The 19,175-nt window shown below is 36.6% G+C and overlaps 1 protein-coding gene across 2 annotated transcripts in view; it reads right to left on the bottom strand.

Moving 5' to 3' along the window:
* The window catches only part of LOC150094045 (uncharacterized), a 1,005,660-nt gene that overhangs the window by 581,439 nt on the left and 405,046 nt on the right, over positions 1-19,175 (bottom strand). For both annotated transcript variants that reach the window (XM_090412663.1, XM_090412664.1), the window contains exon 17: positions 8,282-8,391. In XM_090412663.1, coding sequence (XP_090268789.1) covers positions 8,282-8,391 — 110 coding nt within the window. The remainder of the gene's footprint in view (positions 1-8,281; positions 8,392-19,175) is intronic.

Here is a 19,175-nt window from a genome sequence, read left to right as displayed (position 1 = left end):
ATTTGGCAAGATGGTTAAAAAGCGTTCCAGTCAGACTGGTCGAATTTCCACATGGATATCCATGTAGGAGAATATGGTTCCTGTGAAGACATCGTGCAGAGAAAAGGAAAATGATCGTTTCAATATATGTTTTCTCGAAACCCATGTGAGCAGTGGGAAAATCCTCTCTTATATTATATAAGAGAGGATATGAAAGGATTGATGGAAGAAGCGAGAAAGTAAAAATTGTTAGTTTATCAGAGAGTGATATGATAGATGAATTAAGAAAGAGGGTTATGATAGCAAATAATTCAATATGCAGGCTATGTAGAAGAGATGGGTGTGAGTTTTTGGATTGTGGAATGAGTTTGAAGCCAGAAAAGAGGGATAGCCTGCACTTGAATGGATTTTGTATTATGTGCCTAGAGAAATTACATAGTCTTGCATTAAATTCTGTTACAATTCTGGTACCTCCCCCTACATACACTGCCCACAGAATTGCAGGAGACCAGTTCTGTTAGTGACACTGCGAACAGCCAACACTTGCATGTTTATCAATAGAGAGAGAGAGAGAGAAAGTTGTCTAGCTGTATTGGTTAACATGCAGTGGGGGAGATTATGAGAACCATGTAGCTGTAATAGCACTTCACAAAGTTGGAATGCAGCTACCTGTTATTCTCAACACACTAAAAACACCGAGGATCAGTAGGTTTTTTATGTATTGGACTATTAACTATTATAACAATACAGAAGACATATCTGATTGCTAAAGAACAGGTCGACCATGCTGTATTAACACACAGTGGCTTGTGAGGGCCATGCCTTGGTTGTAATCCTGTGAGAACACAGAAAATGATGTCACACGAGATGAACATTTCACAGAGAATGATTTCACAAATACTAACTGATAACCTGGGAGTAGAGAGGCTATTGTTGTTGTATTGGATACTTCCTAACACTGCAACTTATGAGGCAGAGGGTGATAAAATCAAAGGCACTTCCCAGTGGTATTCAAACAACAGACACAGAGATATCTTTTGTGTCTGAATGGATTCTTCTTCTTACCTATCAATTGTTACATGTACCATGTATGGTATCTTCAATAACAGTTTTTCTGTAGCACTTCATCTCGAAGGCCAACAGACATTTTTCATCTTCCTTAAGCAATATCAAACTCTCACATCTGTATAGTAAGCTAGAGTTAACAAGGGTGCCAATGAGGTAGAGTCTCGTAGTTAGCAGTATTTCATTGACCTTCCAAAGTGGATGTAATCCCTGAAGGGCAACAGTTCCATTAGCAATGCACACGCTAATATCCCTTATAGACCGGCCATCTCTGCTGTACACTTCCCAAGTAAGTTAGTCTTCCTACCTCTTCCAATTTTTCATCATTAACTAAAAATTTCATAGGCTTTTTTTGCCTAAGACATTGTTTCTTTTTATTTGGGAATGCTGATTTTTAATCCATAATCACTAACTGCCACAGAAACTCTGTCTGTTAATTCTTGTAACTGATGTTCATTCTCTGCTATCAGTAACCTTTGATTTGCCAGTGACACTGGCAAATCGAAGGTTACTGTTTTTTTTTTTTTTTTACTACCAACCTTAATTCGAATACCACTAATTTCCAAGGCTAAGTGGTTTGGTTTGGCTGGGTAGCATACCCGCTCTCCAACCAACAGTTCACGGTTCGAATCCCAATGCAAGCATGGATGTTTGTGATTGTCTTACCTTGTATAATGCTATAACTTTTGATATGGCGCAGCATGACCTTTGCTGTCCTTGTTGTACCATTAAAACAATACGATGTCATCAAAACCCTTGTTAATAGAGCCTCCAATCTCTGTTCTTGAACTTACAGCTGAACTCCCTTTTATTATTATTATTATTATTATTATTCAGGCCTCCAAGGAGTCAAAAGACTCATTGAGGGAGGTCCTTCCTAAGACATAAAGTCTGTCAAGACTCATCGAGGGGAGGTCCCCCCCCTGAGAAACACAAAGTCTATCATACCACTCTTTAAACTCACTGACCGTTCTCGCTCCCACCACTCCATCAGGCAATGCATTCCACAGCTCAACCACCCTCCACACAAAGAAACCACTCCTTACCCTCTTGCTCACAGTTTCCTTTCGTAACTTCCAGGGATGGCCTCTTGTCATCACTCCTTCCCGCTGTTCAACCAAGCGAAAGAACTCCCCAGTGTCAACCCTGTAACCACCTCTCAACAGTTTAAAAGTCTCAATCATATCACCTCTCCTTCTTCTATCCACCAAACTCTGCAGTCCGCATTCTCTCAGCCGATCCTCATAACTATCCTTGTACAGTCCTGAAACCATCTTTGTCATCCGTCTTTGTATCCTTTCCACAGTTAATTTATCCCCTTCAAATCCTGGGGACCAAATCTGAGAACAATAGTCCAAGTGTGGTCTGATCAGAGACTTATACAACGGAATGATAACCCTCTTATCTCTGCAGGTCAGTGTCCTTCTCATAATAGCAGCAATCCTCTGTGTTACCTTCACCACCTTTGCAATATGTCCCCTAAACTTCAGGTTTCTATCAATCATCAACCCCAGATCTCTTGTCTCCCCTACTTCCTCCACTATAACTCCTCCCATAGAGTATGCAGCATCCCATCGATGTTTCCCAAACCTCAAGACCTTACATTTTGCTGCATTAAACTGACACCCCCATTCATTTGCCCATCTATCTAGCTTATTTAAATCCTCTTGCAGGGCTACCACATCTGCACTATTACTAATAATCCTTCCCAGCTTCGCATCATTCGCAAACAACTGAATATCCCCCTGCAATCCACTGGCTATGTCATTGATATAAAGGTTAAACAATATAGGTCCTAGTATTGAGCCCTGTGGGATCCCACTTGTAACCCTCTGCCTCCTGGAAACTGCTCCACCATACACAACTCTCTGATACCTATCAGACAGCCAATCCTGAATCCAGTTGACCAATCCGACATCCAGACCCATGTGCTGCAACTTAAATATCAGCTTATCATGTGGCACCCTGTCAAATGCCTTCGCCAAGTGCTAAGAAAATTGCAGTATATGCCTTTCCCTCATCTAATGTTCTTGAAACTTTATTATAAAAGGCTAGCATATTGCTAAAACAAGAGCGTCTTTTCACAAATCCATGTTGATTTTCACAGATAACATTACCCTCATCTGCCCCCAATGCTGTATACGGTCCCTCACTACTTTCTCCAAGATCTTATTTTATTTTGCCAAACTTTCCTAAAAATGGTTACAAAGTCCCCCCCCTCCACAAAAAAATAATTAATTACTTAAATTAAGGGGATATTAAATCCCACATAATTTTAAAACCAAATAAGAAACTCAAAGATTGGAATCAGAGAGTTTTAAGTAAATAATTAATTGTTCTTCTGATGTTTGGGCTTATATGTTGATTCTTCAGCATCATGTTGTTTAAGGAAATTGATGACAACATAGACTATGTTAGTTTTTGCTATTATTGTTTGTTTTCTTACATTTTAGTGTTTCGTGGTATGCTATAAATCCACTCCCTTATCCTTACTCAACTCTGTTCGAATATAGTTAGAAGTACCTACAAACACAGTAATTTATCTATCCTTGACCCCTCTGCTACTATAATCTGCTTTAGCTAAATCCTATCCCTTCAGTGGCCGTTCCTTCGGTTGGTTATGAGTGCAAAGCTCAGCAGACAAAGAGTCTGTCTCGAGCTAAAGTCAAGCCTCTTTGAATGCAAAATCCGGAATTAACTCCCTTTCAGAATTAAGAAAAATTTGTTTGTTAACGCTGTGCCATCTTATTTCCTATACAAGAGAAATCTCCTTGTCATGGAGTTAATACACAGACTATTTTATGATTCTAGAATCTAGCATACAGCAATCCCAATTACAAATCCTTAACAAACTTATTCTACAAGCAGCCATAGCCAATTCCCCTGCGTTTGAATTCGTACAGGTTCTGATTTTAGCGAGTGGTGCATTGATTTTAGAGATCAGGCATCTTTATAAGGTAAAGAAAACATGAATGTTTATTCATTCTTTAGCTTGTTGTACATCTATCAAAAGTTCACTTAACTAAACTGAATTGCACTTGCACGTAACAATTATTAACTAGACAAAATAGAACTACAATCAATACATCACATTATGAGACAATATCAAATTTAAGTTGTCCTGCTTCTACTCATGTAACACAATTAAGCTAGCGATTATCTCATTCATCTAAGGCTGACAGACAATAGCATACCTCAACAATTCAATGTCAAACTCTACTACTATGCACTTTTAGAGTTACGGTAATTTATCGATAGGTCAAGTACTAGAGTCCTGTTACTAATTATCAAGTCCTATCACATAATATATCAGCACCTTTCTGCACTTCAGCTTAGTTCAGAATACAATGGAACTAGAAAGATTTTATATTACCGACCATCCGGTTCGGGCTGGTATCTTCTCCTGATCAGTCCTTTATGAGCATGAGACTTGTTACCTCATTCTACAGCCTGCTGTCTTTGGATATGACCCTCTAGTGACTAGCTTCACGAATCACCCTCTTGCCAATGTGGGCGAGACTGCTCTGCCTAGACAGGTCCTCGTGATTCGGCATGAAGCTTCGGTTCTCGCTGACTGTCTAGCTGTACCGTAGATATGCCTGGACTGGACCGCCGTCTGGTCACTTAGCCACCGCTGACTATCGTCCTTCCCCGACAGCCTCGTGCCACTTCTACTGGTATCCGAAAGCCAAAGGGAGATGAAGAAAAAAAGAGCCTCAAGCCCGTGCCACTATGCTTCTTATACCTCCACATTTCTGCTCTCTCCCTACGTCACTGATTCCACTCGGCACCTAAGTCCCTTGCACTCGGTATTATCTTCTCCTCGATATCTTCTCCACATGGATGTCTCGTGACTGCCTTGGGTTATGTCTTTAAGCTGATTACTTCAATGTGAACTTCGATCTAACCTTTCCTGTTCTAACATCATAATTCTCAGAAAAATCTGATTCCTTTCGGTTATACAAAGCACAGTTAACAATATAGCAAAACAGAGGAATTCACAAAACAATGGACTAATACGTTATTTACAATTTCATTTATACCTATATACAAGTACTTCTTCAGGAAAATTTATCTGTATTCTAGTTAAATCCCGAATGAAATGTTTCATGAAAATTTAAACCTTTCATTCAAGATTTAACAACTACATTCGAACTAAATATATTTAATTATTACTTCCTATATTTTGCTGAAGTTAAATTGGCATCTTCAGGGATTAATGCACTGGTATTAAAAGATGAGTGCAGGCACACTTCAGTAACAAAAAAGGAACAGGAGAGATACAGGATGACCTAAAGTCCTATAATTACACCACCTATTGACTTTGATTGGGTGTTCTTGGCTGTTTGTTTTGACTGTCTGTTGATGAGGTTTCCCATATGAGAGGCAGTTTGATACAACCATGTTTGTTTAGGATGGGATAGTTGCTAAGAGCTGCAGCAGATTCAAGGAAAAGTCTCTGGAATTTAAATTTGCTTCAGTGGAGTATGGTGGATTTTTTCCAACAGTTCATGTGCCGAGTATTATCAAGGACATGGTCTGCTAATCTTGGTACTCTGATATACGAGTGTTGGCTGTCCTATTTATTTGGTCAGAGTATAAATGGTTGCAGCTGCAGGCTACTCAGTACACTTCAGTTAAATCAAGAAGCTGTAGCTGGTCTCTGGGATAGCATATAAGGGTTGCTATCTGTCTGTGCAATTTATAAGTGTCACAAGATTGTGCTTTTTTTTAAGATCTTGGCCACATTTTCTGAGATGCCATGAATATAAGAGATGGTGATGGATTTTATGTAATCAATGTTTGGAGGGGGGGGGGATAAGGCTACAAGGTGTTATTTGGTGGTAGGTGTAGCCATTGGCCAAAAAAGGTGTTTTTCTATGTGGATGAGTTCTGTGTTGAGTGCAATGTTATCTGAGCAAATTAATTTTGTCCAGTGGACTAAGGTTTTCATAGTTCCAATTGTTGGGAAGAGGGTGATGTGACTGTTGAATGTATTTACCTGTGTATGTGTGTGTTTGCTAGAGATTGTGAAGGTCAGAGACCCATTTGGTTCTCTTGTCTTTTTTACACTGACTGTTTCATTTAGCAGTCTTTCAAATAATTACTTCAGACATCTAGAATATCTTTATCTTCAGTTTTCATGTCACCTTTATCATCTCTGATTGTTTTTAGAGTACTCTTTCCTCCATTTCTAAGTTTTTTCAATAGCCTGAAGAATATTTTGCCACTGTCCTGATATTCATTTTCTATGTTCTTACCAAAGTCTTCCCATGACTTTTGTTTAGCTAGCTGTACACAGTGCATCACTTTCTTACATTTTTCTCTGTATTCTCTAAGAGCACAAGCTGACTTATTTGCCAGGAACTTTCAATATGCTTTCTTCTTTTCCTTCACTGTATCTTTAATTTCCTGAGTCCACCATGGAATTTTGATTTTGCTATCCTTACAGACAACTTTACCACATCCCTCTCTGGCTGAATCAATCAGTGTTTTCTTTAAGGCTTGCCACTGAATCTCCAAGGTTTGGTTCCTGTTCTCAAACTTTTTCATTTTTTCTTGAAATATGTTTGTATATCTCAGTCTACAGTTCACCTCTGAAAGTTGCTAAGTTTGTTTATTTAGACTTCCGAAAGTGTCATTTTGACTTAGTTAATTCAAGCTCTTTGTAATACCTTCATTCTCAGGTGATAGTCATGAAAGTCATTTTTTTTTTTTTAATATGCAGAAAAAATTTAGAAAATTTTTTCTAAATTTTTTCTAAGAGATTTAGAAAAATGGTCAGATTTCCATTTGTTAATTATGCTTTGTAATAAATTATTGGGTAAAGCTGAAACATTCTTAAACACATACCCTTTATTAAGAGATACTGACAGTTATGTAACATTTAAAAGTTTACTGATATCAGAATTTTCAAATCTGGGAGAAGTCAGGCCTAACATTTGGAAAATTCATGAGTACATTCAAGGTAATAAGGAGTCTGTTTCACCACAGACTTTTGAGTATTGCTCATAAATTTAACATGATATCTAGAGAGATCCTCTTTAGAATAGTTACTATTTTATCAATTTAGGCATGGCCTTCAAGATAATTTGAAAGAAATAGCTTACAGGAAAAAGATTAAAAATCTTGAACAATGTTTTCAACTTGTTAGGGAAAAAGAGAGATCACAAATACTAAACAGGTAAACTCTTTTCAATTTAATGAAACTTATTCTCCTAACACAGTGGCAGATAAAGTGAGAGAAGGGAAGTTTCAAAAATTAAAATGTGCTAAGAAAAAGAAACAGTCTAAGGAAATTTCTCTGAATATAACTGAAGATGTTCCAGAATCTGAGTCCAAAGTAAAATCATATGATTTAGGAAGATTATAGGAACTAAAAATATTTCTTACTGAAGAAACAGAAAGACAGCAGAGACCAATTGAAAGGACAGGAACTTCTGTTTAGATGATAATCATCACATCAGCTGCTCCAGTTATTTTAAAAAATCTGTCAGCTGTGCCATTTATGTTATACCTCTGTAAAGAGATTGTTATTACACCAAGTTTTAAGTAATTATGCAAGAGTTCAATATGATTGTGCAATGACTTTTAACTCTATTTCTTTTAGAATCCAGAAAATTATTGATTTGAGACCAATTAAAAAATATATATATTTAATGAAACTAAAACACTATATACATTGTAAATAAAATTAAATTAATAACTACAAAAATAATCAGACCCCAGGCCTTGTAAAATTATTCTATACTTTAAAGGATAAAATCATTCTCTCAGACGTATTCTATTAGTGGTTTGTTTAACATGTACTTAATCATGTCTACTAGACTGAACATTTTGTTTTAACAACAAATTCCTAGAAACACTAAACATTCATCAAAGTCAGTCCTTTACTAGGCCTTTTCTGAAAATATAAAACTACTTTACTTCCATGGGATTGAATATTTGAAGGTAAGATACACACACACATGCATAAAAAGCCCAGAAATCCCTAGAAAGGATTCTTCTGATCAGTAATAACCAAAATTTAACCTATAATGAAGGTAAGATAATTTAATAATATATAATAAGATGACATCACCACACACACACACGCTCTTCAGACCAAGTAACCCAACATGGTGAAGCAAAAACCATTCATAGTTGAAATGTGTATGATCAAATTCATTAAGCACTTTGCATAATCTGCATGAAAGAAACTGTGCATGAAATTCATAAAGTAGAAAAGAAGACCTACCTTTTTAATTTATAATATGCTAGTCCCAAACCAAAAAACACAGCAGGAAATTTTACAGCTTTTTGCTGTGTTGAAATTTCATTCAGCAGTGCTAATGCTCTCTGAATACACTAAGGAAGAAAAAGAGAGGAAGAAAAAAAATTAATATATGTGTATAGAGCTGTTTCTGTAGTTCTATGCACACAAATCCAGAAACATATGAATAACAACTAGTAATTTTATAAATATCAAGGTTGCATATAGCATAGATATGTTAATATCTATGCTAAATGCACACGGGCATGAACACACACAATATAAATATATCTACTCTATTTAAATTAAGGGGATATTAAATCCCACATTGTTTTAAAACCGAATAAGAAACTCAAAGATTGGAATCAGAGAGTTTCTTGCCGAATATAGTATAGTAAACTATAAAGTATCGGCGATCACTAAGCGTCCGCTAAATGCAAGTGGCCCAGCACGTAGCGCAATACCGGAAATCTCGCAGCAAAGTCGGTAAAGTTCTGATCACTATTCTTAGGTATTTACCATAATGTAAAAACACATTCCCTAGGAAATGTATGCTGTTATTACATTATGGTGGTGAGGTCACTACCCAGACCGGTTTCAGCCTTTTTTGAGGCTTCATCAGTGAGTAGCTAGACCGAGTGTGTTTTTACACTATGGTAAATACCTAAGAATAGTGATCAGAACTTTACCGACTTTGCTGCGAGATTTCCGGTATTGCACTACGTGCTGGGCCACTTGCATTTAGCGGACGCTTAGTGATCGCCGATACTTTATAGTTTACTATACTATATTCGGCAAGAAACTCTCTGATTCCAATCTTTGAGTTTCTTATTCGGTTTTAAAACAATGTGGGATTTAATATCCCCTTAATTTAAATAATGTTTTTGTTGCCGAAATGAAGCTTATTAGCTCTTTATATTTAAATATCTACTCTATATATATAAAGCCGGCCTGGTTGGCCGAGTGGTTAGCATATCTGCTCTGCAGCAAATAGGCTGCGGGTTCGAATCCCGCGTAGGCATGGATGTTTGTGATTGTCTTCCACCTTCATACATTCCTTCACCCAAGTATAGATATACTCTCCCAATATGGACTGGGTCACCATGGGAGTAGTAGACCCAAAACCTTCCGCAATGGGAGAGGCTTTCACCCTACAGTGGGTAGAAAAATAGGCTTTTCATCATCATCATCATATATATAAAAAGATAAGCCAAAATTTGAAACTTTTTTGTCTTACCAGCCTGGAACTCGGGGGGGGGGGCATATGTGACAGAGGGCCCCCCCAGTATATATATAAGCATGATGACTTTGCCGGTTCATGAATATGCAAGTAAGTGTTTATAAGGGCAGAAAACCGGAATAAGATTAAAAGCACGACATTTCAACGTAATATATGTATGTGTGTGTGTGTGTATATCTACTCTATATATATAAAAAGATAAGCCGAAATTTGAAACGTTTTTTGTCTTACCAGCTTACTGGTCCGGAACTCAGGGGGGGGGGGTGCCCCCTAGTGTGTGTGTGTGTGTGTGTGTGTGTGTGTATTAGGGTGCTTCTTAAAGATAGCAAATTTTAAATATTTTGAATTTTGTATGAGGCACATGCTCATTGTTTTTGCAATAATAAGAAAGAAAAAAAAAGATAAAAAAACACAACATAAGAGAAGTAATAAGTACAAAAAATGGGCAGGGGTCACTATCTCAAAAGAGGAAAGTCACCAGTGTACCACAGGGGTCTGTTTTGGGACCACTGTTATTTAATTTGTATATTAATAATATTGGGATAGAAACAGTTGTTGTTGCTGCCTTGCAGGAGGTCTTGAATAGATTGTATGAGTGGGAAACAGTATAGAACAGTCAATATAATGTTGCATGGTATAAGGTTCTAAAATTTGGTAGGCAATAATGGGATGCAAAATATACACTTGGTGTATATTTTGCATCCCATTATTGCAGAGGTTATACTTTACCATACGAATTGCCAAGGAATGTAACATCACAAAAGGCACCAAGAATTACTGAAATAGAGAGCCAAAAGGCTTCACTTCAGCGATGCAAAATTATTCAAATTAAGTGGATATTAAATTAAATCCAACATTATGTCAAAGCCGAATATAGAAACTACAAGAGTTTCGTGCCGAATATAGAAACTATAAAAGTTTCGGCAGATCCAAGCGTGTCATGAAAGGTTTGCATATTCGGCACGAAACTCTTGTAGTTTCTCTATTCGACTTTGAAATAATGTTGGATTTAACATAATATCCACTTAATTTGAATAGTTTTAAAATTTTTTAAATTTAATTGATAACTTTATTTTTTCAAATGAACATCAACTTTATTTATAGAGGAAATGACAAAATAAGACTTTATTACTCAAATAGATTAATGCAAAGTTTACAAATTCTTAAATTTACTGGTTTTGTTGCTCTTATTTTATGAATGCTTTCTTGCACTCAGGGTACTTCTTCCTGTAGTCACTTACGACCAACAAAAGAAACTGTTTCTGATCTTCATTGTTGCTCTTCAGTTTGTTGTAATTGTCTATCAGGACCATAGCTCATTCCAGAATGTTGCTGACAACTCTCATACATATAATGTCTTTTTTTTTTTTTTTTTTGACTAGAATGATTTGTCTTTATTCTAGTCAGCAGCAGTAGCTTTGTTCAAGAAATCAGTAGAAAGTCCAGGGATAGAGAAGAACTGCAGAGTGATGTCACAAAGTCTTCCAGCTGTATAGAAACAATTACGGCTGAGTATACTGTAGCAGCTTAGCTTATTTCACTGAAATGTCTTCACGAGATTACTTCAAAGCTTTGCCAGTTTTTTTGATTAGTACCTTCACTGCTTTTTCCATTCCTAAGTTTGGCAATGTCAAGGCAAGACACCAAACTATCATCAACAATAATTTTTTTTCCATGTTTTGGCTATGATCCAAAAGTTGATGGCTTAACTTGTTTGTTACAAGAATCATTTCCCTCACTTTCAGATGATACAGACCTCAATGTGGCTTGCTGAAAGCAGTTAGCCCTCTCGTTCTAATATTTTCTTCTTGCTTCTCTGCTGCAGTTTCTTTTCTTTGCAAGTACCTGATCTACACTTTCCATTTTCCTTCTGCGATCTTCTTCTCTAAGATAACAGGAATTCCTTGTCTTTTGGATTTTTTAATCATGACCATGGCACTGGCTATGTCAAAGAAATTTTTGAGACTTCCACATTTTCCTTCTTCATTAACATCTCCAATACTTCACCTTGTTCTTGCTCTTTTCAAGATTTTTCCATTCTCTAAATACACTTCTGAGTTTGTCCACAACATGGTTTTTCAACTTCATCAGAATTCTTCTTTTTGCAGATTGTTAAAACATCCTGAGCTGTGGAACGGGCAGGCTCTTTTGTTGTTTGATTAATTGCCTTTTTTTGTAACAAAAAACAATGCCATGACTTCTTTTGTGGAAGGGGCAATGTGGCTGACCTCTGTCCAATAAAACATTTTCGTTATCTTCCTGGTAGCAATGCTGCTCGCCAATGTGTCTGCCATTTTTATAATGTAACTGAACACTTTTTAAAAATGATGTTATAATTATGCAAATATGGATAGAGAAAAGCAGATTGAAAATTCAAGGTAGATTTGTTAAGACATGTTTGGTTTTGAAATGCATGTTGTGTAGTTTGCTTATTATGCTCTTTCAAAATGCAAACTTCGATACAGTTGCAACCCCTAAATATTCATTAAATTTGTTAAAATTTTTAAAGAATTTTTAACTTTAACAAAATGAAAAGGTCCCTCATGGAAAAAAACTAAACTTTGAAATAAGAAGCACCCTAATATATATTAATGAAAACCCTACAGATAAAAACCTTGTAAGTAAACCACAAATATAGTAACTTAATAGGCTAGGGGTGAAATAATCTGGAAAGTATGCTCTAGAAACCTTTAACAAGCCATTTCTGGATGCAAATAAATAGAGTGGCGGTCTCACACAGAACTCATTATATTTTAATGGAATATAGTAACATCCTCCTCAACTTCTTGTGGTGTGTCCAAATGTAGGTATCATCCACCAAGATATTTTCTGATTTCTCCCATCTTGTTGGCCTGTTTGGTCTGGCTAGTATATCTGCTCTCCAACCTGTGGGTTCAAATCTCATGTGGGTATGGATACTTATTACTATCTTCAGGTGGGAGATGAATTTCATTCTCTAGTATGAGCCTACTGTTCTGCTTAATAGAGAACTAAATCAGTCTCTTGAGCAGGATTTCCAAATTATCTTAAAAATAAAACTGCAAAGAATATATGAAATTAATAAAAAAAATAGTAAAAAAAATCCTAACCCACCCATGATACTGATATGCTATAGGTCTTTAACTTTTCATGGGTAGGACTCAAAAAAATACCGATTGAACAAATGATATGGGCCTTAACACAAACTGTGTTTTCTATTGGATTAAACAAACAAACCAATGAACAAAAAATGGAACAAAATGATACTGTCATGCAAGTGGTGCATCATCTGATTCAACATGGTCTCTACTGTTTTATTAAGAAAACATGGCAAACAGTCAGCTACTGAAACAAATTCCAAATGAATACCAGCAGATTGTTCAAGATAAGCACCATCACAACATAATAACTACCAACAGAAAAGAAGAGGAAATGGCAGATAAATTGTTAGGTCGATTGTTTTGGATTTAAGGCCAAAGCAAATAAGGCTACAAGACCAATATTCTGGCCAATTTGTCTGTTTTCCAGGAAAAAATAAACATGTCACTTCCGTATGAGCCTGACTAACTCACTTTCAAATGAAAAAGCCATGATAAAGATTTTTTGCGTTCTATGAACCCAGGCCTTTTCAACTAAAGGACATCATTAATACCGATTACAGAAGAGTAATAGAAGTACCACATCAACATAATTGGTGTTGCTGAAAGAAAGAAGACAAAAACAGGGTGAAATTCTTCTAAATAACAACTACACAATGTCATATTCTAGCAGTAATGATTGGGAAAAAGGTAGGAAGAAATATATATAGTATTCAACAATAAACACAAAGATAATCCTTCCTGAATGATACGTAATTCCAAGTAGAGAGAGAGATATGGACAAACTTCAAAAAGAGGAACTGGGCAACGAGATTTTTTGTGCACATGGTCTCACACAAGTTTCTTCTATGGAAGAGGTGGAGGAATTCTTTAAATCAATATAGAAGGCACTTGACATGAAGATAAAAGGAAAAGTTGGTTCTTGGTAATTTAACAGCAGAAGCAAGAAATGAACACTAGAGACAGAGCAATGTTTTGGAAAAATCTGGAGATAAGAACAAAACTAATAATAATAATGTTAAGTATCTGCTGGATTTCTTGTTCATAAAGATGTGCACATGTAAAGACATGCAGAGCAGATATAAGAAAGGTGTAAAGAGCCACAGGAATTTTTTGTGAAAGAGTGGGAGTTACTAATATGAGCTTTTAATATACACCCTCTGTCCAAAAAGAAACCAAACTTTTCGAAATAGAAGAAACTAGTGGCGCCACCTAGTGTCGAAAGCGGCAACCTTCATTAGTGTTCTGTCAACTGTTTATGACATTTGTTTCATTAGAAGCCGAGTTATAGTGACAAGAGTGATAGTGGGTTTTGACGAATTGTCAGAAAATGAGTTACAAGCAGAGTGCTGCGATTGACTTTTGTGTTAATCTTGGTAAACGTTTTACTGAAATGCATCAAAAAGCATGACGAACGCTTATCCTGTATTCAAGTTTACCATATGATTTGTCATATGAGTGGTTTAAGCAATTACAAAGTGGTCATGAGACGCTTGAGTATGACGAAAAGCCAGGCCGTCCAAAAACTGGACTGAGCGAAGTTAACATTCAAAAAGTTTTTGGGCCTTCGTAAATTAAATTCGTGATTTGTTTCCCACAAGTTGATAGACGACCAAAAAATGTATCGAATTGAACACTGCAAGGACCTCATTAAAACCGCTCATAAGGAGCGGTTTTAATGAGGTCCTTGCAGTGCAAACTTCCTTGAAACAATCTTTACTTGTCATGAAATGTGGTGTTTTCAGTATGAGCCTGAAATAAAGCATCAGAGTGCTTAGTGGAGACCACCAGAACAGGGGGCATCCAAAAAAAGTCGCTTGGAGAAGTCAAAAGTAAAGACAATGCTGATTTGTTTCTATAATTCCAAGGGCATTATCCACAAAGAATTCATTCTGCCTGACCAAACGGTCAATGGCGAGTTTTATTTCGAAGTTTTGAAGCAACTGATATCGAGAATTCGTTGTGTACAGCAGGAATATCAGCTGGTCACTTTTGCACGATAATGCAACATCTCATCTTTCAAACATTGTAAGACAATTTTTGAGCAAAAACCCAGTTTGTGTGTTGGATCACTCGCTGTATTCACCTGATGTAGCACCCTGTGACTTCTTTCTCTTCCCCCCAACTTCATTTGCCGATGAAAGGAAAGCGATACTACACCACTCACTGAAAACGTTCAAGCAGCAGTAACCACAACCATCCACAGTATCCTAAAAACCGATATAGAAAATACATTTAACGAATTAATTGACCGTGCAAATGCTGAATCGAAGCTGAGGGAGAGTATTTTGATTGAAATAAATGATTTGAATAATTATAATTGGTCTGTGTTTAATTTTCTAACAAAAGTTCGGTTTCTTTTTGGACAGAAGGGTATCCATGCTAAAAAATTAACTATGCAATATGTAAGAGAATCTATATGTCACCAACAGGACAAAGCGGAATGCCCTCCTTGTGGATCTTTGGCAGCCCATAGAAGCGTGGAGTTCTAACAAAACAAGTTTGAAGTTTATCTATGGTATTTTCACAAGGCTTACGATTTCATCTAATAATGAGTTTAATTTTCTAAGTTGACCATTGGTGGGGTTGTGATGCAGTTCCTGGCAAGCTGATTTGTCACACAGTAAAAGAGATATTTTCCATTTGTAATTTGCAGGGTCCTTTCTATTATGAAAACAGAAAAAGAAAACAAATTATCCTTCCTAAACATCCTACTTTACCACTCATTGTCAGGTGAAATAATTACTTCCATTTACCGAAAACCTAGCTTCACTGGATGCTACATTCAACAGCATTCAGCTCACCATCCCTGTCAGAAGACTGGAATTATTAAAACTTTATTATGCCATGATCACATTATATGTTCTGCACTACAACAACTACAGCAAGAACTTTTAATAATCAAATGATATTAAGTTAAGGGGATAATAAATCCCTCATTATTTTATTTTAAAACCGGTGTGATGGAACTTGCTCCACCTTTGCTCCGAGTTGTCCTAGTGTTGTACTCCGAGTTGCCCTAGTGTTGACTTATGCTTGGACTCGCCGATAGTTCTTCGGCATGAAACTCTTAGATTTCGATCTCTGAGTTTTGTATCCGGCTTTAAAATAAAATAATGAGGGATTTATTATCCCCTTAACTTAATTTACGCAGGCAGAAAAAATAGCCTCTTGGCTCTTTATCGTAATCAAATGATATATGAATCTCACAGGCTTTTCGGAGCAGACCATGCAACATATTTTTGATTCCTATAACCCTAGTTCAAATAACAAGGAAACAATATATAGAGTCCCTATCCAATACATTTTTGATATTTCATTCAGCAAATTATGATCATGGTTCCCATCTTCTAGATAAATGCTCCCTCTTCCTGGCATCTGCCAATTTTCATATGATTGTCACATTTCTTACTTCAGACAAACTGGACATTGTGGAGAAAATAATGCAAGAATGCCAGTCTTACATTATCATCTTCATCAATAGGAAACCTGAGAAATCTAGCCTCGTAAAACATGGAATAGATACCAACCACAATACCCAATGGTCTGAAACATGCTTACTCCATCAGTGTCACCATAAGTTCAAATGTTTATTTAAAGAAAGCAGCGAAGCCTTACTCCATAATCCAAACTTGAATCAGAATGACTGCTTTTCACTCAAAAAACAGTGAAAATATGTGAGAGTCTTATTCCAATCACACATCACTAAGGTTTTTAATTAATTAATAATACTTTCCTCCAGGGTCGAATTCTCCATGCTTGCTACGCAAGCTCATTAATTGAGAAAGAAGTAATATTTATTTGTTAATAAATGCATATATTTATGAGCATTCCGTTTAGGCTTTTATTTTTGCAGACAGTAGATGTCTCAAGCATGCGCAGCAATAATTGAGCTTGCTTGTCTAGTCAAAGCTACCTTGGCTTGCTCGGTGGTAGGAGTTTCCAGGTCCTCGCAGCAGCACTGTGATTTCATGCATGCGCACAGCCATTTCTGCTCTCCCCTTCATGTCGTTTTAAACACAATGCCATACGCAGTCAAAGTAGCTCTAGCCAGTGAGCTTCAGCCAGCATTTACAAGTGTGTGTGTTGCTTTACAACCAACTTTTTATGATGATGTTATTGACCAGTTCATAAAGAAGAACCATAGGGTAGAATTTGTATTGAAGTAGTTAAATTGAAAAAGATAGAATATCATTTGTAAAATAAATGTTGTATTTGTATGATTAAATATACATAAATTTCTAAATATATAGTTTTAAATGGTCAGTAATTCATTATTCTGCTAATTAGACTTCAATCCCACCTCTCACTCCCTGAATGATAACAAGAGCAAGCATGAATTTCAAGACCAGCATTCGCCCCTGCTTTCCTCAGTTATTGCCTTGTGCTGTTTTATGTCTAAAATAATGCAGTTCTCTGTGTTTAAAATAAGTCCATTATTTGAGTTATGCTTTGTATTCTACTTCCTATTGCAACTAATCATGACCTATAATTTTCAGATTGAAAATATATGACCTTTGATTAAATATGATTCATTCCTTTCCTTGTGTTATTGTGTGAATTTTATGAAACCTACAGTGATATTATAATTATTCTTATATGGGTATCTCAATGAAGTCACAAAACTCATTGTGTGAGACACACACTAACCTTTATATACGTCAGACACTCACAACTATTTCTGGCAATCCATTCCACTAATTCACCACTCTCCAAGCAAAAATACTAGTTCATGCACTCTTACACAACTACCAGAAGTGATCTTTAGTTCTTTCTCTATTTGTTATGTATTGAAAAATTTCTTTTGTGTCAATATTATGGAACCCTTTTAGTAACTTATATAAGTTTCTATCATGTTCTCACTTTTAAGTCTATCACTAAGCTTTGCATCCTACACACCATCAATTTATTCCCATAGGGAACATTTCACTGACCTATCATTAGCTTGATTACTCAGCTCTGGATCCTCAAGAAATCCAGGTGACCAGATCTGTGCACAGCAGCCAAGATGTGGTCGAATTATAGTCTTATCAAGAGGAATACTGATCTACACATCTCTTCTCTATTTGTTAAGGTGTCCTTCAACATGAAAGTAGTCCTTTGAACTTTTTATAATAAAATTAGTTTAATCCTTTATCCAAGTGTGAGCAAACAAAGTTTGCGCCTGAAGTATCTTCAGGACTAGGGTAAAGTGATACAACACCAGGGCAACTCGTTGCAAAGGTGGAGAAAGCTACCAACACTCCTAACTCAGTATCTCCTATAATGCAAAACACATCTCCTTGCGGATATGTCTAATGTTATGCATTAAAGGAAGAGCCACTCCCTACTAATGCTTCTGCCTGGTATTTCCACTAGGGCCTGGCTCCCACTGAAGAGACCTCAATAAAGGTCGAAACTAGTCTGGGTAGTGGCTCTTCCTTTAATGCATAACATTAGACATATCCGCAAGGAGATGTGTTTTGCATTATAGGAGATACTGAGTTAGGAGTGTTGGTAGCTTTCTCCACCTTTGCAACGAGTTGCCCTGGTGTTGTATCACTTTACCCTAGTCCTGAAGATACTTCAGGCGCAAACTTTGTTTGCTCACACTTGGATAAAGGATTAAACTAATTTTATTATACTCTAACCAAGTGAAAAAATAAACTTTCAACATCTTTCTCTAAATCCAGAGTAATTTATTAAAAAAGGGTGGCACACCATTTGGCAACTCCTATAGGTAGAGATGACCTACTAATGCTTCTGCCTGGTATTTCCACTAGGGCCTGGCTCCCACTGAAGAGACCTCAATAAAGGTCGAAACTAGTCTGGGTAGTGGCTCTTCCTTTAATGCATAACATTAGACATATCCGCAAGGAGATGTGTTTTGCATTATAGGAGATACTGAGTTAGGAGTGTTGGTAGCTTTCTCCACCTTTGCAACGAGTTGCCCTGGTGTTGTATCACTTTACCCTAGTCCTGAAGATACTTCAGGCGCAAACTTTGTTTGCTCACACTTGGATAAAGGATTAAACTAATTTTATTATACTCTAACCAAGTGAAAAAATAAACTTTCAAGTCCTTTGAACTATTTGGCCAAGTTCAGCAGTATGCTCTTGGAACTTCAACTATATGTCCATCATTACTCCCCAATATCCAGCCTTATCAATTTCATGTAAATCCGGTGTACCCTCAATGTAATACACAGTGTTTAATCTTTTTGTCCAGAAGTTCAAAACCTTACATTTTGCAATATCAAATTCACAACCATTTTCTTTGCCCTGCAATGCCAATTTATTTAAATAATCCTGCAGGGTATCTACATCAACCATCCCCCCCTTCCCCAATTTTTATTTTGTGTCTCCAGGAAACAAATGAATATTGAGCCCCCCCCCCCCCCCCCCACACACACAAAAGAAATCATTCCTCTATATCAGTGTTACTCAACGTTTTTTGGATCATGCCCCACCTCAACGTATCAAAGATTTTGATGCCCCAGCATAATAATCAGCCAAGTTCTGAAAAAGTATAATATAAATTAAGTATAATTTCTGGGAAATTCCCATGCTACTCCTCTAAAACA

This window comes from Typopeltis vanoorti, chromosome 23 (genome assembly GCF_054136105.1).
Source record: "Typopeltis vanoorti isolate ZY-2024b chromosome 23, IOZ_Tvanoo_1.0, whole genome shotgun sequence".
NCBI classification, from domain to species: Eukaryota; Metazoa; Arthropoda; class Arachnida; order Uropygi; family Thelyphonidae; genus Typopeltis; species Typopeltis vanoorti.
Note: the sequence above shows the minus strand (reverse complement) of the source record. Positions and strands in the feature narration are given on the sequence as shown.